This window comes from Streptopelia decaocto, assembly GCF_964273445.1.
Source record: "Streptopelia decaocto genome assembly, contig: HAP1_SCAFFOLD_1538, whole genome shotgun sequence".
Classification (NCBI taxonomy): Eukaryota; Metazoa; Chordata; class Aves; order Columbiformes; family Columbidae; genus Streptopelia; species Streptopelia decaocto.
In genome coordinates this window covers 1-23,155 of record NW_028117111.1, presented here as the reverse complement: position 1 = coordinate 23,155, position 23,155 = coordinate 1, and the positions used below count along the sequence as shown (strand labels likewise).

At 64.1% G+C, this 23,155-nt stretch overlaps 1 protein-coding gene across 1 annotated transcript in view; it reads right to left on the bottom strand.

Annotated features, from left to right (window-relative positions):
- Positions 1–22,368, bottom strand: part of SYNGAP1 (synaptic Ras GTPase activating protein 1) — a 32,145-nt gene extending 9,777 nt beyond the window's left edge. Inside the window, exons 1-13 of the mRNA XM_082076593.1 lie at positions 22,235–22,368; positions 22,045–22,150; positions 16,666–16,763; positions 14,859–14,980; positions 12,170–12,323; positions 11,968–12,066; positions 9,535–10,089; positions 7,122–7,266; positions 5,796–5,940; positions 5,498–5,734; positions 4,167–4,368; positions 2,162–2,337; positions 662–703 (exon numbers count right to left, since the gene is read on the bottom strand). Coding sequence (XP_081932719.1) covers positions 662–703; positions 2,162–2,337; positions 4,167–4,368; positions 5,498–5,734; positions 5,796–5,940; positions 7,122–7,266; positions 9,535–10,089; positions 11,968–12,066; positions 12,170–12,323; positions 14,859–14,980; positions 16,666–16,763; positions 22,045–22,150; positions 22,235–22,252 — 2,099 coding nt within the window. The 5' untranslated portion in view covers positions 22,253–22,368. The remainder of the gene's footprint in view (positions 1–661; positions 704–2,161; positions 2,338–4,166; positions 4,369–5,497; positions 5,735–5,795; positions 5,941–7,121; positions 7,267–9,534; positions 10,090–11,967; positions 12,067–12,169; positions 12,324–14,858; positions 14,981–16,665; positions 16,764–22,044; positions 22,151–22,234) is intronic.
- Positions 22,369–23,155: the final 787 nt, after the last annotated feature.

Below are 23,155 nucleotides of genomic sequence, written 5' to 3'. Positions count from 1 at the left end.
TCCATCCCATCCTTCCCATCCTCATCCCATCTCCATCCCATCCTCATCCCTCCCCATCTCCATCCAATCCATCCCATCCCATCTCCATCCCATCCATCCCATCCCATCTCCATCCCATCCTCATCCCATCTCCATCCCATCCTCATCCCATCCCATCTCCATCCCATCCATCCCATCCCATCTCCATCCCATCCATCCCATCTCCATCCCATCCATCCCATCTCCATCCCATCCATCCCATCCCTTCTCCATCCCATCCCATCCTCATCCCATCTCCATCCCACCCATCCCATCCCACTCCATCCCATCCCATCTCCATCCCATCCTCATCCCTCCCCATCTCCATCCCATCCATCCCATCCTATCCCACTCCATCCCATCCCATCTCCATCCCATCCCATCTCCATCCCATCCCATCTCCATCCCATCCTCATCCCTCCCCATCTCCATCCCATCCATCCCATCCTATCCCACTCCATCCCATCCCATCTCCATCCCATCCTGTCCCATCTCCATCACACCCCATCCCATCCCATCCTCATTCCATCTCCACCCCACCCCACCCCACCCCATCTCCACCCCATCCCACCCCACCCCACCCCACCCCCACTCCCGTTCCCGTCCCACCTCCATCCTCCTCCCACCCCGTCCCACCACCCACCTGTTGAGGCCCCGCACCATGTAGGACTGGAGGTCAATGGAGCTGCAAAGGCAGAGGGGGGGTGACCAAGGGACCCCCGTCGGGGGACACCCCAGGAGAGACCCAGGGCCACGGGGGTAACACGGGGGGACACCCCAGGAGAGACGCAGGGCCACGGGGGTAACACGGGGGGACACCCCAGGAGAGACCCAGGGCCATGGGGTAATATGGGGGGGACACCATGGGGACATGAGGGGACACGGTGGGGAGAAATGGGGGCGGGATGCAAGGAAACCACGAGGTACCGGGGGATGTGGAGGCCTCATGGGGATGGAGATGGCACGAGGATGGAGGGACCTCGGGATGGAGGGACCATGGGATGGAGGGATCTTGGGATGGAGGGACCATGGGATGGAGGGACCACGGGATGGAGGGACCATGGGATGGAGGGACCACGGGATGGAGAGACCATGGGGATGAACGTACCATGGGATGGAGAGACCATAGGGATGGACGTACCATGGGGTGGAGAGACCATAGGGATGGAGCTACCATGAGGATGCAGACACCATGGGGATGGAGACACCACGGGGTGGAGGGACCACTGGGACTGGGATGGAGCTACGATGAGAATGGAAGAACCACAGGGATGGTGGTACCATGGGATGGAGTATCATGGGATGGAGTATCATGGGATGGAGGCACCATGGGATGGAGTATCATGGGATGCAGTATCATGGGATGGAGTATCATGGGATGCAGTATCATGGGATGGAGTATCATGGGATGCAGCATCATGGGATGGAGGCACCATGGGATGGAGTATCATGGGATGGAGTATCATGGGATGCAGTATCATGGGATGGAGGCACCATGGGATGGAGTATCATGGGATGGAGGGACCATGGGATGGAGGCACCATGGGTTGGAGTATCATGGGATGGAGTGATCATGGGATGCAGTGTCACGGGAAGCAGTATCATGGGATGGAGTGATCATGGGATGCAGTATCACGGGATGGAGGCACCATGGGATGGAGTATCATGGGATGCAGTATCATGGGATACAGTATCATGGGATGGAGTGACCATGGGATGCAGTATCATGGGATGGAGTATCATGGGATGCAGTATCATGGGATGCAGTATCATGGGATGCAGTATCATGGGATGGAGGGACCATGGGATGGAGTATCATGGGATGCAGTATCATGGGATGGAGTATCATGGGATGGAGGCACCATGGGATGGAGTATCATGGGATGCAGTATCATGGGATGCAGTATCATGGGATGCAGTATCATGGGATGCAGTATCATGGGATGCAATATCATGGGATGGAGTATCATGGGATGGAGGCACCATGGGATGCAGTATCATGGGATGGAGTGACCATGGGATGCAGTATCATGGGATGCAGTATCATGGGATGGAGTGACCATGGGATGCAGTATCATGGGATGGAGCACCATGGGAAGTGGCGCCGTGGGACGGAGGGGCCCGAGGAGGCGGGGGGTCCCACCTGTTGAGGTCGCGCACCAGGTAGGGCTGCAGGTCGGCCGAGGGGCCGCGCAGCACCAGCCCCTTGGGGGGCAGGCGCTCGCCCTGGCTGGGCTGGCGCTGCAGGTGCGGGTTGCGCAGCGCCACGCTGATGTCGGTCAGCAGCCGCGGCAGCGGGCCCAGCTTCAGCAGCGCCTCCTGCGGGACGCGCGGCGTGGGCCCCGGCAACCACCGCGGGCCATGGAGCCCGGGACCCCCGTGGGGGGACATGGGAGCCCGGGGACCTCCCGTGGTGGGATATGGGAGCCCTGGGACCCCCGTGGTGGGACATGGGACCCCGGGACCCCGTGGTGGGACTTGGGAGCCCGGGACCCCGTGGTGGGACATGGGAGCCCTGGGACCGCCCGTGGTGGGACATGGGTGGATGGGACCTCATTGACCTTCCATAGTGGGACATGGGACCTCCTTGACCTCCCGTGGTGGGACATGGGTGGATGGGACCTCATTGACCTCCCATGGTGGCACATGGGTGGGTGGGACCCCAGTGACCTCCCGTGGTGGGACATGGGTGGGTGGGACCCCAGCGACCTCTCGTGGTGGGACGTGGGTGGATGGGACCCCAAGGACCTCCCATGGTGGGACGTGGGTGGATGGGACCCCAGCGACCTCCCATGGTGGGACGTGGGTGGATGGGACCTCATTGACCTCCCATGGTGGGACATGGGTGGATGGGACCTCATTGAACTCCCATGGTGGGACGTGGGTGGATGGGACCTCATTGACCTCCCATGGTGGGACGTGGGTGGGTGGGACCCCAAGGACCTCCCATGGTGGGACATGGGCGGATGGGACCTCAAGGACCTCCCGTGGTGGGACATGGGTGGGTGGGGCCCCAGTGACCTCCCATGGTGGGGCATGGGACCTCCTTGACCTCCCATGGTGGGACGTGGGTGGATGGGACCCCAGTGACCTCCCATGGTGGAACTCGGGTGGGTGGGACCTCATTGAACTCCCATGGTGGGACATGGGTGGGTGGGACCCCAGTGACCTCCCGTGGTGGGACGTGGGTGGATGGGACCCCAGTGACCTCCCATGGTGGGACGTGGGTGGATGGGACCCCAGTGACCTCCCATGGTGGGACGTGGGTGGATGGGACCCCAGTGACCTCCCATGGTGGAACTCGGGTGGGTGGGACCCCAGTGACCTCCCGTGGTGGGACATGGGTGGGTGGGACCCCAGTGACCTCCCGTGGTGGGACGTGGGTGGGTGGGACCCCAGTGACCTCCCGTGGTGGGACGTGGGTGGGTGGGACCCCAGTGACCTCCCATGGTGGAACTCGGGTGGATGGGACCCCAGTGACCTCCCATGGTGGGACGTGGGTGGATGGGACCCCAGTGACCTCCCATGGTGGGACGTGGGTGGATGGGACCCCAGTGACCTCCCATGGTGGGACGTGGGTGGATGGGACCCCAGTGACCTCCCATGGTGGAACTCGGGTGGGTGGGACCCCAGTGACCTCCCGTGGTGGGACGTGGGTGGGTGGGACCTCATTGACCTCCCATGGTGGGATGTGGGTGGGTGGGACCTCATTGACCTCCCATGGTGGGACATGGGTGGATGGGACCTCATTGACCTCCCATGGTGGGACGTGGGTGGGTGGGACCTCATTGACCTCCCATGGTGGAACTCGGGTGGGTGGGACCCCAGTGACCTCCCATGGTGGGACGTGGGTGGATGGGACCTCATTGACCTCCCATGGTGGGACGTGGGTGGATGGGACCTCATTGACCTCCCATGGTGGCACATGGGTGGGTGGGACCTCATTGACCTCCCATGGTGGGACATGGGTGGGTGGGACCCCAAGGACCTCCCATGGTGGGACATGGGTGGATGGGACCTCATTGACCTCCCATGGTGGGACGTGGGTGGATGGGACCCCAGTGACCTCCCGTGTTGGGACGTGGGTGGGTGGGCCGTGGGTGGGTGGGCCGTGGGTGGGCGGGACCCCATTGCCGTCCCGGCGGTACCTTGCTGAGCTGGGACATGACCTCCCAGAGCAGCGCGTGCAGCGTGGAGAGCTCGCGGCCCAGGTCGATGTAGCCCTCGAAGCTGGTGCTGTTGGTCAGGGTGTCCAGGTTGGAGATCTCGTACAGGAACTGCTGCATGCTGGTCCACTCCAGCTCCAGGAACTCGTTCATGAAGGCCATGTACTCCTCCTTGCTGCCGAACCTGGGGACGCGTCGCCGCGGTCACCGCGGTCACCGCGGCCCCTCCGCTCCGCCGGGTTCCGGGTGCTCCTCCATAATGGGGCGTCTGCTCTTCAGCCACCTCCACCACCCGCTGGGCTCCACCACCCCCTGGGCTCCACCACCCACTGGGCTCCACCATCCACTGCAGCTCCACCACCCACTGGGCTCCACCATCTACTGCAGCTCCACCACCCCCTGGGCTCCACCATCCACTGGGCTCCACCATCCACTGCGGCTCCACCATCCACTGCGGCTCCACCATCCACTGCAGCTCCACCACCCACTGGGCTCCACCACCCACTGGGCTCCACCATCTACTGCAGCTCCACCATCCACTGCAGCTCCACCACCCACTGGGCTCCACCACCCCCTGGGCTCCACCACCCACTGGGCTCCACCACCCGCTGGGCTCCACCACCCGCTGGGCTCCACCACCCATGTTCCACCCATCACCCATCAGCTCATGCGTCTTCTGTCCATCCCTCTGCTTTCAGTCCATCCATCAACCCACCCGTGGATTTCCCAACCATGGTCCATCAACTCGTCCGTCCATCCATCCATCCATCCATCTTCTGTCCATCCATCCATCTTCATGTCCATCCATCCATCCATCTCCTGTCCATCCATCCACCCATCTTCTGTCCATCCATCCATCCATCTTCTGTCCATCCACCCATCTTCTGCCCATCCATCCATCCATCTTCATGTCCATCCATCCATCCATCTTCTGTCCATCCATCCATCTTCTGCCCATCCACCCACCCATCTTCTGTCCATCCATCCATCCATCCATCTCTATGTCCATCCATCCATCATCATGTCCATCCATCTTCTATGCATCCATCTTCATGTCCATCCATCCATCTTCTGTCCATCCATCCGTCTATCCAGCCATCCGTCTATCCATGCATCTTCTGTCCATCCATCCATCCATCTTCTGTCCATCCATCCATCCATCCGTCTATCCATCCATCTTCTGTCCACCCATCCATCCACCTGTCCATCCATCCATCCATCCATCTTCTGTCCCTCCATCCGCCCACCTTCCGTCCGTCCGTCCATCCTCCGCCCACCCCCCGCCCCTCCCTCCCCCCGCCCCCGCCGCTCACTTGGTGAAGTTGGCCAGGTTCTGGATGACCTTGGCGATGAGCGTGAGCGTGCGCGCCGTCTGCTCGTCCGGGTACTCCTGCATCAGCCCGAAGAGGCTCGGGGACATGACGGCCGGGCACAGGAAGCGCAGGAACAGCGAGGCGCTGATGAGCCGGTCGGCGACGTCCTCGCGGCCGCGCTCGGCGCAGCGCAGGCGCCACGACGCGAACACCTCCTTGAGCTCCCGCGGGAACACGCTGCGGGACGGGGGTCACGCGGGGCCGCGGGCGCCGCGCGCGCCGGCCCCCCCGCACTCACCAGTGCGAGTTGACCACCTTGCAGAGCGCCAGCTCGCAGCACATGCGCAGGTTGGCCTGGTGGTCGGCCAGCGTGGACGCCGAGCACTTCATGGGGTCCACCTCGCAGTTCTCCTCCGACTCGTACAGCGCGCGGATGAACTCGCCTGCGGGGGCGGGGGGTCACGGGGGGGACCGGGGGGACGTGGCCACGAGGGGGGACCGCCCGACCACCTCAGAGCCAGGTCACCATGGACAAAGCGGGGCCAGGGACCACCCAACTGTCCCATGGCCACCCCAAGGGGACGTGGCCATGAGAAGGGACCACCCAACCATCCCATAACCATGTCAATGGGGTGGGGCCAGAGACCACCCACCATCCCATGGCCATGTCAATGGAGATCTGACCACATGGTGACCACCCACCATCCCATGGCCATGTCAATGGGGTGGGGCCAGAGACCACCCACCATCCCACGGCCATGTCAATGGAGATCTGCCCCCATGGTGACCACCCGCGGTCCCATGGCCATGTCAATGGAGATCTGACCCCATGGTGACCACCCACCATCCCACGGCCATGTCAATGGAGATCTGCCCCCATGGTGACCACCCACCATCCCACGGCCATGTCAATGGAGATCTGCCCCCATGGTGACCACCCAACCATCCCATAACCATGTCAATGGGGTGGGGCCAGAGACCACCCAACCATCTCATAACCACCTCAATGGAGATCTGACCATGTGCTGACCACTCATGGTCCCACGGCCATGTCAATGGAGATCTGCCCCCATGGTGACCACCCAGCCATCCCATAAACATGTCAATGGGGTGGGGCCAGGGACCACCCACCATCCCATGGCCATGTCAATGGGGTGGGGCCAGAGACCACCCAACCATCTCATAACCACCTCAATGGAGATCTGACCATGTGCTGACCACTCAGGGTCCCACGGCCATGTCAATGGAGATCTGACCCCATGGTGACCACCCAGCCATCCCATAACCATGTCAATGGGGTGGGGCCAGAGACCACCCAACCATCTCATAACCACCTCAATGGGGACTAAGTGGGGCCAGGGACCACCCACCATCCCACGGCCATGTCAATGGAGATCTGCCCCCATGGTGACCACCCAACCATCCCATAACCATGTCAATGGGGTGCGGCCAGAGACCACCCAACCATCTCATAACCACATCAATGGAGATCTGTCCCCGTGGTGACCACCCACGGTCCCACGGCCATGTCAATGGAGATCTGACCATGTGGTGACCACCCACGGGCCCACGGCGATGACGGTGACCCGGCCGTGCCGAGGACGTCCCGCGGTGCTGGACTCACCGATGGCGTCCTTGAGGTATTTCTGGCCGATGAGTTTCAGATACTCCTCTATGGCTTTGGTGGCGAGCGTGTTCTCCCGGAAGATCAGGTGCTCCCGGTCCATGAACCGATCCACCTCCGTCATGGCCATGTCCGACAGGAAGTCCTGCCCACAGCCATCAGGGCAGCCCAGTGCTGGCCACGCCCACCCTCCCTGCAGCCTTCTGTCCATCCGTCCGTCCATCCAGCCACATTCTTCTCCATCCATCCATCCATGTTCTTCTCCATCCATCCATCCATCCATCTATCCAACCCTCCACCCATCCATCCGTCTACCCAACCATCCAAGTTGTTCTCCATCCATCCAATCATCCAAGTTGTTCTCCATCCATCCATGCATGTTCTTCTCCACCAGTCCAACCATCCACTCATGTTCTCCATCCATCCATGTTCTCCATCCATCCATCCATGTTCTCCATCCATGTTCTCCACCCATCCACGTTCTCCATCCATCCATCCACGTTCTCCATCCATCCACGTTCTCCATCCATCCACGTTCTCCATCCATCCACGTTCTCCATCCATCCATGTTCTCCATCCATCCACGTTCTCCATCCATCCATCCACATTCTCCATCCATCCATGTTCTCCATCCATCCACGTTCTCCATCCATCCATCCACATTCTCCATCCATCCATGTTCTCCATCCATCCACGTTCTCCATCCATCCATCCACATTCTCCATCCATCCATGTTCTCCATCCATCCACGTTCTCCATCCATCCATCCACATTCTCCATCCATCCACGTTCTCCATCCATCCACGTTCTCCATCCATCCACGTTCTCCATCCATCCACGTTCTCCATCCATCCACGTTCTCCATCCATCCATCCACATTCTCCATCCATCCATGTTCTCCATCCATCCACGTTCTCCATCCATCCATCCACATTCTCCATCCATCCATGTTCTCCATCCATCCACGTTCTCCATCCATCCATGTTCTCCATCCATCCACGTTCTCCATCCATCCATCCACATTCTCCATCCATCCATGTTCTCCATCCATCCACATTCTCCATCCATCCACGTTCTCCATCCATCCACGTTCTCCATCCATCCATCCATCCATCCATCCATCCATCCATCCACATTCTCCATCCATCCATGTTCTCCATCCATCCACGTTCTCCATCCATCCATCCATCCATCCATCCACATTCTCCATCCATCCGTGTTCTCCATCCATCCACGTTCTCCATCCATCCACATTCTCCATCCATCCATGTTCTCCATCCATCCACGTTCTCCATCCATCCACGTTCTCCATCCATCCATCCACATTCTCCATCCATCCGTGTTCTCCATCCATCCACGTTCTCCATCCATCCACGTTCTCCATCCATCCACGTTCTCCATCCATCCATCCACATTCTCCATCCATCCACGTTCTCCATCCATCCATGTTCTCCATCCATCCATGTTCTCCATCCATCCATCCACATTCTCCATCCATCCACGTTCTCCATCCATCCACGTTCTCCATCCATCCATCCACATTCTCCATCCATCCATGTTCTCCATCCATCCACATTCTCCATCCATCCACGTTCTCCACCCATCCACGTTCTCCATCCATCCACGTTCTCCATCCATCCACGTTCTCCATCCATCCATCCACATTCTCCATCCATCCACGTTCTCCATCCATCCACATTCTCCATCCATCCACGTTCTCCACCCATCCACGTTCTCCACCCATCCACGTTCTCCATCCATCCACGTTCTCCATCCATCCACATTCTCCATCCATCCGTGTTCTCCATCCATCCACGTTCTCCATCCATCCATCCATCCATCCACATTCTCCATCCATCCACGTTCTCCATCCATCCACGTTCTCCATCCATCCACATTCTCCATCCATCCATGTTCTCCATCCATCCACGTTCTCCATCCATCCATCCACATTCTCCATCCATCCATGTTCTCCATCCATCCATCCACATTCTCCATCCATCCATGTTCTCCATCCATCCACGTTCTCCATCCATCCATCCATCCATCCACATTCTCCATCCATCCACGTTCTCCATCCATCCACGTTCTCCATCCATCCACGTTCTCCATCCATCCATGTTCTCCATCCATCCACGTTCTCCATCCATCCATCCACATTCTCCATCCATCCATGTTCTCCATCCATCCATCCACATTCTCCATCCATCCACGTTCTCCATCCATCCACGTTCTCCATCCATCCATCCACGTTCTCCATCCATCCATGTTCTCCATCCATCCACATTCTCCATCCATCCACATTCTCCATCCATCCATGTTCTCCATCCATCCATCCATCCACGTTCTCCACCTACCCACCCCCCCACCCCTTCTCCCCTCCCCCCCCGCCCCTCCCCCTCCCCGCCCCCACCTTGGCCTTGCCGGTGCTCTGCAGGATGTGCACCAGGGCGCAGGCCACCTCCTCCTTGCTCTTGACGCTGAGCACGGGCTCCAGCACCGCGCACAGCATGCGGTAGTTGTTGGTGACGTACTCGGCGAACTCCTTGTAGAGCTCCATGGGCAGGATGCTCATGGTCTGGAAGCGGCTCTTGACGCGCAGCGCCGGGCAGCCGGCCTTGGCCTTGCTGCCGCTGGGCTGGCTCAGCGGGTACCACTGCTCGGCGAAGTGCCGCCCGGTCACGCTGGCGATGGGGATGCTCACCATCCCCACGTAGTTGCTCTTGTCCTTCTTGCGCTTCTTGTCCGTGTCCTTGTAGAGGTGCAGGCGGATGGTGCGCACGGCCGGCAGGTTGTTGAACTCGAAGTGCTCGCCCCAGAAGACGTTGTCGGTGCGCGCCTTGCTGGTGGTGCGCGCGTACAGCATGTCGTCCAGGCACAGCTCGCAGTAGTAGCGCTTCTTGGGGGGCAGGTCGCGCGCCTCGATCACCCACAGCTTCAGCACGTTGTCCACGCGCCGGCTGTTGTCCTGCGGGGGGAGCGGGGTCGGCGGGGGACGTGGGGACGGGTGGGGGACATGGGGACAGTGGGGGTCATGGGGACAGTGGGGGTCATGGGGACAGGTGGGGGCGTGGGGATGGTGCGTGGGGAGCTGGGGGTTGACCAACCACATCCCCACCAGTTGACCATCCCAACCAGTTGACCATCCCCACCAGTTGACCATCCCAACCAGTTGACCATCCCCATCCCAACCAGTTGACCATCCCCATCCCAACCAGTTGACCACCTCCATCTCCACCAGTTTACCATTGCCATTCTCACCAGTTGACCATCCCCATTCCCACCGGTTGACCATCCCCATTCCTACTGGTTGACCAACCCCGTCCCAACCAGTTGACCATCCCCATCCCCACCAGTTGACCACCCCCATCCCAACCAGTTGACCATCCCCACTCCCACCAGTTGACCATCCCCATCCCCACCAGTTGACCACCCCCATCCCAACCAGTTGACCATCCCCACTCCCACCAGTTGACCATCCCCATCCCCACCAGTTGACCATCCCAACCAGTTGATCATCCCCATCCCCACCAGTTGACCACCCCCATCCCCACCAGTTAATGATCCCAATTCCTACTGGTTGACCATCCCCATCCCAACCAGTTGACCATCCCAACCAGTTGACCATCCCCAACCAGTTGACCATCCCAACCAGTTGACCATCCCCATCCCCACCAGTTGACCACCCCCATCCCCACCAGTTGATGATCCCAATTCCTACTGGTTGACCATCCCCATTCCCACCAGTTGACCATCCCCATTCCCACCAGTTGACCATCCCAACCAGTTGACCATCGCCATTCCCACCAGTTGACCATCCCAACCAGTTGACCATCCCCATTCCCACCAGTTGACCATCCCCATCCCCACCAGTTGACCACCCCCATCCCAACCAGTTGATGATCCCAATTCCTACTGGTTGACCATGCCCATCCCAACCAGTTGACCATCCCAACCAGTTGATCATTCCCATCCCCAACCAGTTGACCATCCCAACCAGTTGACCATCCCCATCCCCACCAGTTGATGATCCCAATTCCTACTGGTTGACCATCCCCATCCCAACCAGTTGACCATCCCAACCAGTTGACCATCCCCATCCCCACCAGTTGATGATCCCAATTCCTACTGGTTGACCATCCCCATTCCCACCAGTTGACCATTCCCACCAGTTGACCATCCCCATTCCCACCAGTTGACCATCCCAACCAGTTGACCATCCCCATTCCCACCAGTTGACCATCCCCATCCCCACCAGTTGACCACCCCCATCCCAACCAGTTGATGATCCCAATTCCTACTGGTTGACCATCCCCATCCCAACCAGTTGACCATCCCAACCAGTTGACCATCCCCAACCAGTTGACCATCCCCAACCAGTTGACCATCCCAACCAGTTGACCATCCCCAACCAGCTGACCATCCCAACCAGTTGACCATCCCAACCAGTTGACCATCCCAACCAGTTGATCATCCCCATCCCCACCAGTTGACCACCCCCATCCCCACCAGTTGATGATCCCAATTCCTACTGGTTGACCATCCCCATTCCCACCAGTTGACCATCCCAACCAGTTGACCATTCCCATTCCCACCAGTTGACCATTCCCATTCCCACCAGTTGACCACCCCCATCCCCACCAGTTGACCATCCCAACCAGTTGACCACCCCCATCCCCACCAGTTGATGATCCCAATTCCTACTGGTTGACCATCCCCATTCCCACCAGTTGACCATCCCAACCAGTTGACCATCCCCATTCCCACCAGTTGACCATCCCAACCAGCTGACCATCGCCACCCCCACCAGTTGACCATCCCCGCCGCCAACCACCCCCTCCCCCACCTTATTGGGCTTCACCGCCCTCTGCAGGTTCTCGATCCACTTGTCCCTCTCGGCGGCCGAGCGGCAGGCGAAGCACTTGGTCCCCGAGGCCGTGGTGACCTGGGGGTGACACCCGTGAGCGGCCGCCGGTGCCACCACGGGGTGGGGGGGCGACACCCACGGGTGCCACCACGCCGGGGGGGGCGCGGGGGAGGGGCCGCACCTCGAAGCAGAACTCCTGGCCCAGGATGCTGCTGTGCACGGCCTTGATGATGGAGTCCTCGTCCAGGTTGAGCTCCAGCGCCTCGGCCGCGCTGCTGGGGCTCAGCAGCGACTCGTGCGAGTGCGACTCCTTGAAGCTCTGCATCAGGCGGGCCCTGCGCGGGGGAGGGGCGTGCTGCTGGGGGGGGGAGGGGCGGGGGTGGGGGAGGGGTGCCTGGGGGGGGCGGTGCGGCCATGCGAGCGGGGGGGGGTGCTGGGGGGCCGGGTGCTGAGTGCAGGGCGGGGGGTACCTGGGGCGTCCGCACGGGGGACCTGGGGACCCAGCGTCCGCGGCGGCGGGACGGACGGACGGACAGAGAGACACACAGTCAGGGCGGGGGGGGGCGCCCGGGACTGACCCCGCGCCCCGAAACACCGGGGGACGCGGGAGGTTGGGGACGCAAAGCCGGGGGGGGGACCCAGGCGTCCGGGGTGACAAGGTCACAGGGGACCCAGGCGTCCGGGGAGACAAAGTCACGGGGGACCCAAGCGTCCGGGGTGACAAAGTCACGGGGGACCCAGGCGTCCGGGGAGACAAAGTCACAGGGGACCCAAGCGTCCGGGGTGACAAAGTCACGGGGGACCCAAGCGTCCGGGGTGACAAGGTCACAGGGGACCCAGGCGTCCGGGGAAACAAAGTCACGGGGGACCCAGGCGTCCGGGGAAACAAAGTCACGTGGGACCCAGGCGTCCAGGGAAACAAAGTCACGGGGGACCCAGGCGTCCGGGGTGACAAAGTCACAGGGGACCCAGGCGTCCGGACCCGCCCCCCCTCGTGAAGGGGACACAGGTGCTCATGCTCCCCCCACCCCAAAATGGGAGGACCCAGGCGTCCGGGACCCCCTAACTCAAAATGGGAGGACCCAGGCGTCCGGGGCTTCAAAGTCACAGGGGACCCAGGCGTCCGGACCCGCCCCCCCTCATAAAAGGGGGAGGACCCAGGGAGGACCTGGGAGGACCCAGGCGTCCGGGGACCCCTAACTCAAAATGGGAGGACCCAGGCGTCCGGGCACCCCAAAAGCAGGGGGATCCAGGTATGAGCCACCCCCCAAATCAAGGGGGCGATCCAGACATCCAGGCCCCCCCTGCCAAAAGGGACCCAGGCGTCCGGGCCCCCCGGCAGCCGCGGAGCCGCCCCCGGGCGCCAAATTTATCCCCAGGGCTGCGTCAGCAGCGGCCACGGCCCCATGTCCCCGTGTCCCCAATGTGTCCCCAATGTGTCCCCATGTCCCCAACGTCACCGGCACCCGGGGGGGCTGCTAAAAATACCCTCCCCTTGGGGACAAGGGACATCCCCGGCACCCAGGGGACGTCCCAAGGGACCCTCCCTGGGGACACGGGGACAGGAAACTCCATCCCCTGGGGACAAGGGACATCCCAGGGGACACCGAGGACACGGGACCGACCCCACGGGCGGTGACGGGGACACCGGGACGGGCGCCAGCGCGTCACACCCACCGGTGACAAGTGACGGCGGTGCCACCTGGTCCCAAATGTGTCCCCAAGGTGGGGGCGGGGACAGCAGGGGCTTGTCACACGTGGGGACAATGGGGACAAGGGGAGCCTGTCACATGTGGGGACACTGGGGACCTGTCACACATGGGGACACTGGGGGACAGGTGGTACCTGTCACACATGGGGACAATGGGGACACTGGGAACCTGTCACCCGTGGGGACAATGGGGACATTCTTGTGCCCATCCTGGGGACATGGGGGAGCAGGATTGTCCCTGGGGTGTCCCCGGGGTGTCCCTGAGCTGTCCCCACGGTGTCCCTGGGGTGTCCCCCCACCCAACAACCTGCTCCCTGCTCCCCCAGCGCTGCCCCTGGGGTGTCCCCAGGGTGTCCCCAGGGTGTCCCCGTCCTGTCCCTGTCCCGTCCCTGGGATGTCCCCATGCTGTCCCCACCTTGTCCCCGTGCTGTCCCTCTCCTGTCCCCAGGTGTCCCCATCCTGTCCCTGGGTGTCCCCAGGTGTCCCCGTCCTGTCCCCATCCTGTCCTCATGCTGTCCCTGGGGTGTCCCCATCTTGTCCCCAGGTGTCCCCACACTGTCCCCGTCCTGTCCCAGGGGTGTCCCCAGGTGTCCCCATCCTGCCCCTGGGTGTCCCTGTGCTGTCCCTGTCCTATCCCCATCCTGTCCATGGGTGTCCCCATGCTGTCCCCATCTTGTCCCCATCTTGTCCCCGGGGTGTCCCTGTCCTGTCCCGGGGTGTCCCCGTCCTATCCCTGTCATGTCCCCACCTTGTCCCCACACTGTCCCCATCCTGTCCACGGGTGTCCCCGTGCTGTCCTCGTGCTGTCCCCATGCTGTCCCCACCTTGTCCCCGTCCTGTCCCCCGGTGTCCCTGTCCCGTCCCAGGGGTGTCCCCGGGTGTCCCCGTCCTGCCCCTGGGTGTCCCCGTGTTGTACCCATCTTGTCCCTGTGCTGTCCCCACCTTGTCCCCATCTTGTCCCCAGGTGTCCCCGTCCTGTCCCTGGGTGTCCCCATGCTGTCCCCATCTTGTCCCTGTTCTGTCCCAGTCCTGCCCCCGGGGTGTCCCCGTGCTGTCCCCATCATGTCCCCACCTTGTCCCCGTGCTGTCCCCAGGGTGTCCCTGTCCTGTCCCCACCCTGTCCCCGTCATGTCCCCCCCTTGTCCCAGCGCGTCCCCACCTGTCGTGGTCGGCGCTGCGGAAGCGCGGCAGGATCTGCCGGAAGCTGCTGGTGCGGTCCAGCTTGGGCTGGCTCTTGGTGCGCTTGATGGAGCTCTTGAGGCGGCGGCTCAGGAAGCCTTGCTGGGGTACAGGGGGCTGAGGGGGCCCGGTCGCCATGGCGACGGGGGCCCGGGTACCATGGCGACGGGGGGGGGGGGGGGGGCGCGCGGGCCGGGGGTGCCACGGCAATGGGGGCGAGGGGCTGAGGTTACCGCGGTAACGCGGGGGGAAGGACCAGGGTTGTCAGTGAGGGGGGCAAAGCATCAGGGTTGCCATGGTGATGGGGACCCGGGTTACCATGGCGATGGGGGCAAAGGACTGAGGTTACCGCGGTAACGCGGGGGGGAGGACCAGGGTTGTCATGGTGATTGGGGTAAAGCATCAGGGTTACCGTGGCGACGGGAACCTGGGTTGCCGCGGTGATGGGGCAGCGGACAGAGGTTACCATGGTAATGTGGGGGGGCAAAGGACAGAGGTTACCATGGTAATGTGGGGGGGCAAAGGACAGAGGTTACCATGGTAATGTGGGGGGGCAAAGGACAGAGGTTACCGCGGTAACGCGGGGGGGAAGGACCAGGGTTGTCGTGGTGATGGGGGCAAAGCATCAGGGCTACCATGGCAACGGGAACCTGGGTTGCCACGGTGATGGGGGGCAAAGGACCGGGATGCCATGGCAACGGGGGGGCAAAGGACTGAGGTTACCGCGGTAACACGGGGAGAAGGACCCGGGTTACCATGGCGATGGGGGGCAAAGGGCCGGGGTTGCCATAGTAACAGAGGGCAAAGGACTAAGGTTACCGCGGTAACGTGGGGGGGAAGGACCAGGGTTGCCAGTGATGGGGGCAAAGCATCATGGTTACCATGGCAACGGGGAGCCTGGGTTGCCACGGTGATGGGGCAAAGGACCAAGGTTACCATGGTAATGGGGGGGGGGCAAAGGACAGAGGTTACCATGGTAACACGGGAGCCCAAAGCATCAGGGTTGCCATGGCGACGGGGAGCATCAGACCGGGGTTGCCACGGCAACAGAGATGTGGAGGAGCGGGTGGAACCACACGGTAACCATGGCAACGGGGGGGACGACGACACGACACAGCGGTGACACGGGGGGGGGCAGGAGCGCGGTAACCGCAGCAATGGGCAGCCCTGCCGTAACCATGGCAACGTGGGAGCGGGGTAACCGGGGGGTGGAGGTAACCATGGCAACATACAGGCGCAGGACCGGGGTAACCACAGCAACACGTGAGCGGGGTGACGGGGGGTCCGGATGGGGTAACCATGGCAACGCATGAGCGGGGTGATGGGGGGGGTGGATGGAGGCAACCATGGCAACATACAGGCGCAGGACCGGTGTAACCATGGCAACACATGAGCGGGGTGACCACGGGGGTGGGATGGGGGTAACCATGGCAACACATGAGCGGGGTGACCACGGGGGTGGGATGGGGGTAACCATGGCAATGAATGAGTGGGGTAAAGTGGGGGGGGTGGAAGTAACCATGGCAACGCATGAGCGGGGTGACCACAGGGGGTGGATGGAGGTAACCATGGCAACGCATGAGTGGGGTAACGGGGGGGGTGGAGGTAACCATGGCAACGCGTGAGCGGGGTGACCACGGGGGGTGGATGGAGGCAACCATGGCAACATACAGGTGTGGGACTGGGGTAACCACGGCAACGCGTGAGCGGGGTGACCACGGGGGGGGGGGGGGGGGTTACCATGGCAACATACGTGTGCGTGTGCCGCGCGGGGGGGCGGGGCTCACCGAGGGCCGGAAGGGCGGGGCGGGCGGGGCGTCCATGTTGATGCTGAGCTGCTTCCCCCCGGGGACGCTCTTCCTGCGCGAGCGCCCGCCGTGGTAATCTGGGGGGGACACGTGAGGGGGGGACCCAGGCGTCCGGGGGAACCCCCCCCCCCCGCCACCCGCTGCGGGGCTGGGACCGAGGGACCCAGGCGTCCGGGGGGACCCAGGCGTCCGGGGGAACCCAGGAGTCCAGGGAGGGGACCCAGGAGTCCTGCGAGGGGACCCAGGGACCAGGGAGGATTTGGGGGGACCCAGGCGTCCGGGGGGACCCAGGCATCCAGGGGGACCCAGGTGTCCTGTGAGGGGACCCAGGGACCAGGGAGGATTTGGGGGGACCCAGGCGTCCGGGGGGACCCCCACCCCCTTCCACCCGCTGCGGGGCTGGAACTGAGGGACCCAGGCGTCCGGGGACCCCCGCCCCCCGCTGCGGGGCTGGAACCGAGGGACCCAGGCGTCCGGGGGGACCCAGGTGTCCTGTGAGGGGACCAGGGAGGATTTGGGGGGACCCAGGAGTCCGGGGGGACCCAGGCGTCCGGGGGCACCCAGGAGTCCAGGAAGGGGACCCAGGAGTCCGGGAAAGGTTTGGGGGGGACCCAGGAGTCCGGGAAGGGGACCCAGTGACCAGGGAGGATTTGGGGGGACCCAGGAGTCCAGGGAGGGGACCCAGGTGTCCGGGGAGGGTTTGGGGCTCCAGCCCTGGCCCTGGGGGGAGGTCCCAGACTCTGCCCCCCCCAACTCTGCCCCCATTTTGGGGTCCCCCAGACCACCCCCCCGATTCTGCCCCCCCTCCCCGATTCTGCCCCCCCTCCCCACCTCAGCCCCCCCCCCTTTCCCCCCTCCCCTTGGGGACCCCCAACCTCTGTCCCCAGTTTTCCCTCGACCTCTGCCCCCCCCAAACTGTCCCCAGCATCGGGGGGTCCCCCCGGCCCCCCCCGACCTCTGCCCCCCCCACCCCCCCCCGCTCCGTACCGGCCAGGGTCCTGCTGCCCTCCAGGCTGAGCCGGGGGCCGGGGGGGGGTCCCAGGGTCCCCCGCAGCGCCCAGGGGGGGGGGCCCGGCTGGGGGGGGCCCCACATGGCGCCCTAGAGCTGCCCGGGGGGGCCCCGGCCGGCGCCCGGGGGGGGCGGCATCGCGGCCTCCGCACGCGCGTGTGCAACGGGGGCACCGCGGGGGGGCGGGGGCCGCGCACGCTCACCACCAGCCTTGCACGCTCACCCGGGGCCTTGCACGCTGACTGCGGGTCGTGCACACTCAGCCCGAGCCTTGCACACTCACTGCGGGTCGTGCACACTCACCCGGGGCCTTGCACGCTCACCAGGGCTGTGCACACTCACCCTGAGCTTTGCACACTCAACCAGGGCCGTGCACACTCACGCTCGCACCAGGGGCCGTGCACACTCACCCAGGGCCTTGCACGCTCACTGCAGGCTGTGCACGCTCACACTCGCACCAGGGGCCTTGCACACTCACCCCGAGCCTTGCACACTCAACCGTGGCCGTGCACACTCACTGTGGGCTGTGCACGCTCACACTCGCACCAGGGGCCTTGCACACTCAACCTGAGCCTTGCACACTCAACCAGGGCCTTGCACACTCAACCTGGGACGTGCACGCTCACTGCGTGTTGTGCACACTCACGCTTGCACAAGGGGCCTTGCACACTCAACCTGAGCCTTGCACGCTACTCCCAGGCCACGCACACTCTCGCTTGCACGAGGGGCCGTGCGTGCTCACCCCAGGCTGTGCACACTCGCCCTTGCACCAGGAGCCGTGCACGCTCACCCTGGGCCCTGCATGCTCGCACGGGGCTGTGCACGCTCACATTTGCACCAGGGGCCGTGCACGCTGCCCCCAGGCCATGCGCGCTCTGCTGGAGCCGTGCACGCTCACCTGGCTCCTTGCACACCCCCCAGGCCTCGCGCGCTCCCTGTCGCCCCCAGCCCGTGCACGCGCGCCCCCCCCAGCTTTGCACGCCCCCCCCCGGGCCGTGCGCGCGCTCGGCCCCGCGCACGCGCACCCGCAGCCGGGCGCGCTCGTTGCACACGCGCCCCCGAGCCTCGCGCGCGCGCTCCTGCCCGCCCTTGCACACCCGCTCCTGCCCTTGCACGCTCGTCCCCACTTTTGCACGCTCGCCCCCCCACCCTTAAGGGCTCGTGTGGGGCTCTGCACGCTTGGCCCGTTGCACGCTCCCCCTCCCCTCCGCACACGCGCCCTCTGCACTCACCCCCTTTGCACACTCGATCACCATTTGCACACTCATTCACCCTTTGCACTCGCTCGCCCTTTGCACGCTCGTTCGCCCTTTGCACGCCCCGTTGCACACTCGCTCGCCCGTTGCACACTCGCCCGTTGCACACTCGCCGTGTTTCACACTCACCCCCCGCTCCGCTCCCGCCGCCGCCGCCGCCGCCCCGCGCGTGCGCACTCGCTCCGCCCCCGCGCGCCTGCGCGCTGGCCCCGCCCCCCCGGGAGGCGGGGGGCGTGGCCTGGGGTTTGGGGGCGTGGCCTGGGCTGGGGGCGGGGCCGGCGTTGCCCGGGGTGACGAGGCCACGCCCCCCCCCCGCTGCCGCGCGCGAGGGGGGGACACACGTGTCACCAAAGGGACACGCGTGGGGGGGGGACCGGACATGGGGCACCAGGTGTGGGGGGGATGGTGACACTGGGGGCGCTGGGAACGGTGGTGGCCGTGGTGGTGGTGACAGTGACACCGGTGGTGGTGACAGTGGGGACAGTGACACTGGCGGTGGTGACAGTGGTGACAGTGACACCGGTGGTGGTGACAGTGGGGACAGTGACACCGGCGGTGGCTGCAGACGGTGACACTGGTGGTGCAGGTGATGCTGGTGACAGTGGTGACAGTGACCATGGTGACAGCGGCGGCACGTGGCTGTGGTGACAGCGGCCGTGGTGGTGGTGACAGTGGGGACAGTGACAGTGACAGTGGTGACAGTGACAGCGGTGATGGTGACAGTGATCATGGCGATGGTGACAGTGGCCACGGTGACAGTGGTGACAGAGACACTGGTGACAGTGGGGACAGGGATGGTGACAGTGGCGATGGTGACAGTGACAGTGATCATGGTGATGGTGACAGTGGCCACAGTGACAGTGGTGACAGTGGGGATGGTGACACTGGTGACAGTGGGGATGGTGACGGTGACAGTGGTGACAGTGACAGTGGCGGTGGTGACAGTGGGGACAGTGATGGTGACAGTGGTGATGGTGACGGTGGTGATGGTGACAGTGGTGATGGTGACAGTGGTGACAGTGACAGCGGTGATGGTGACACTGGTGACAGTGGGGATGGAGACGGTGACAGTGGTGACGGTGACAGTGGCGGTGGTGACAGTGGGGACAGTGATGGTGACAGTGGTGACGGTGACAGTGGTGATGGTGACAGTGGTGACAGTGACAGTGGCGGTGGTGACACTGGTGACAGTGGGGATGGAGACGGTGACAGTGGTGACGGTGACAGTGGTGATGGTGACAGTGGTGACAGTGACAGCGGTGATGGTGACACTGGTGACAGTGGGGATGGAGACGGTGACAGTGGTGACAGTGACAGTGGCGGTGGTGACAGTGGGGACAGTGATGGTGACAGTGGTGATGGTGACGGTGGTGATGGTGACAGTGATGACAGTGACAGCGGTGATGGTGACAACGGCGGTGGTGACAGTGAGGACAGCGACAGTGGGGACGGCGACAGTGGGGACGGTGACAGTGGTGACAGTGGTGACAGTGACAGTGGTGATGGTGACAGTGGGGACGGTGACACTGGTGACAGTGGTGACGGTGACAACGGCGGTGGTGACAGTGAGGACAGCGACAGTGGGGACGGTGACAGTGGGGACGGTGACAGTGGGGATGGTGATGGTGACAGTGGGGACAGTGACAGTGGGGACGGTGACAGTGGTGATGGTGACAGTGGTGACGGTGACAGAGGGGACGGTGATGGTGACAGTGGGGACGGTGACAGTGGGGACGGTGACAGTGGTGACGGTGACAGAGGGGACGGTGATGGTGACAGTGGGGACAGTGACAGTGGGGACGGTGACAGTGGTGATGGTGACAGTGGTGATGGTGACAGTGGTGACGGTGACAGAGGGGACGGTGATGGTGACAGTGGGGACGGTGACAGTGGTGATGGTGACAGTGGGGATGGTGACAGAGGGGACGGTGATGGTGACAGTGGGGACAGTGACAGTGGGGACGGTGCCGGCGGTGCCGGTGGTGCTGGTGCCGGCGGTGCCGGCGCTGGTGACCGCGGTGCCGGTGGCAGCTGCGGCGCCGGTGGCCGCGGGGGCGGCGCGTGTCCCCCGTGTCCCCCCCGTGTCCCCGTTGCCGCGGTGACGCCGTTTCCCGGTGACAAAAACGCTTTTTTTAAACCCCGGGGAAGGAAGCGGGGGAGGGGCGGGGGGAGGGGCGACATCGTGTCCCCCCGTGTCCCCACCCCCCCCACCCGGACGCCTGGGTCCCCCTCGAGTGGGAGGGGTCAAGGCCCCGAACTCCTGGGTCCCCCCCAACGAGTGACCCGGACGCCTGGGTCCCCTCGTGGGGGGGGAAGAAATGGGTCAGGTCAAGGCGGCCGGATGCCTGGGTCCCTCCCGAACGCCTGGGTCCTCCCGAACGCCTGGGTCCCTCCCGAACGCCTGGGTCCTCCCGAACGCCTGGGTCCCCCCGGACGCCTGGGTCCCCCCGGATGCCTGGGTCCCTTTTTTTGGGAAGAAACGGGGTGGACGGGGGGGGAGGGGCGGGGCCGCCTCCCTGCGCAGCGGGGTTTCCCCAGCAACGGTTGCCGAGCAACCGCGGGGCATATTATGGGATAGCGGGGGGGGGGATCCTTGAGCATCTTCTCTCCCACTTCCTCTACCCCCACCCCCCCCCCAAAAAAAACCAGGGGACCCAGGAGTTCGGGCCCCATGGTATTATGGGATGGGGGTGGATTGGGGGGGGGGGGCTGGGGGGGTGTGGATTGGGAGCCTCGTTTCTCCCACTCCCCCCCCCCCCAAGTGCAAAGGGACCCAGGAGTCCGGGTCCCCCAGTACCGTGGTATTATGGGATGGGGGGTGGGTGGATTATGGGGGGAGGGGGGTGGATTGTGGGGAGGGGGTGGATTGGGAGCCTCGTTTCTCCCACTCCCCCCCCTCCCCAACCCGAGTGCAAAGGGACCCAGGCGTCCGGGGTCCCGGGTACCGTGGTATTATGGGATGGGGGGTGGGTGGATTATGGGGGTGGGGGGGTGTGGATTGTGGGGAGGGGGTGGATTGGGAGCCTCGTTTCTCCCCCCCCTCACCCCCCCCCACCCCCCCCGCCCCGCGCGGGGGACCCAGGCGTCCGGTACCGTGCTCGGGGTGCGGCCGCCCCTCCACCGGGACGCTGACGGTGCGGCGCAGCAGTTTGCTCCGGCACGGCTCCCCCCGGCGCTCGCGGATCAGCAGCGGGTGGATCTGGGGGTGGCGGGGGGGTCACTCCAAATTGGGGACCCCCCCCCCCGGCCCCCTCCCCCCCCGCCCCCCCCCCCCCCCGCTCACCTCCTCCTCGTCCAGCATCAGCAGCTGGTTCCCCGAGATGATGCAGAACCGGGGGTTCCAGGGTGGGCGCTCGTAGGGGGAGGGGGCGTAGGGCCCGCGGGCCAGCGGGGGGGGCGCTGCTCGCACATCTGGGGGGGGGAGAGGGGGAGGGGTGGGGGGGGGGTCACAGCTGGGCCGCCCCCACCCCCATCTCACCGCTCCCCCCCCCCACCCATGGGTGCTGGGCTCCCGCATCCCCGGCGTTGCTGTGGCAACCGCAGCCCACGGGGTGGGGGGGGGTGGGGGGGTGGGCAGCCGGACGCCTGGGTCCTCTCCCGGATGCCTGGGTCCTCTCCCGGACGCCTGGGTCCTCTCCCGGACGCCAGGGTCCCCTCCAGGATGATGGGGTTCCCCTCCGAACGCCTGGGTCCCCTCCCGAACGCCTGGGTCCCCCCCCAGGCCTCCCACGGTGAGGATGGAGGATGCACAAGGCCCCGGACGCCTGGGTCCCCTCCCGAACGCCTGGGTCCACCCGAACGCCTGGGTCCCCAACTTGAGGTCTAGGGGAGGCAGGTGAGGCCCGGACACCTGGGTCCTCACCACCCCCCCCCTCCCCGAACTCCTGGGTCCCTCCCATAGCGGGAGGGCAGAGGTGGGGAGGGGGGGATGGGCAAGGCCCGGACACTTGGGTCCCCTCCCGAACGCCTGGGTCCCTTCTGGCCTCCCACGCTGAGGATGGAGGATGCACGAGGCCCGGACGCCTGGGTCCCCTCCGGGTCCCGCCCCCGGCCCCGTTTCCGAAGTGGGTCAGGCCGGTCCCCGGGGACCCCCCCGGTCCCCCCGGCCGAACCGGCACCGGCACCCCCGGCACCGACCGGCACCGGCCCCGGTACCGGCATCAGCTCCACACGAGCATCCCCCCAAAACACCGACACCCCCCAG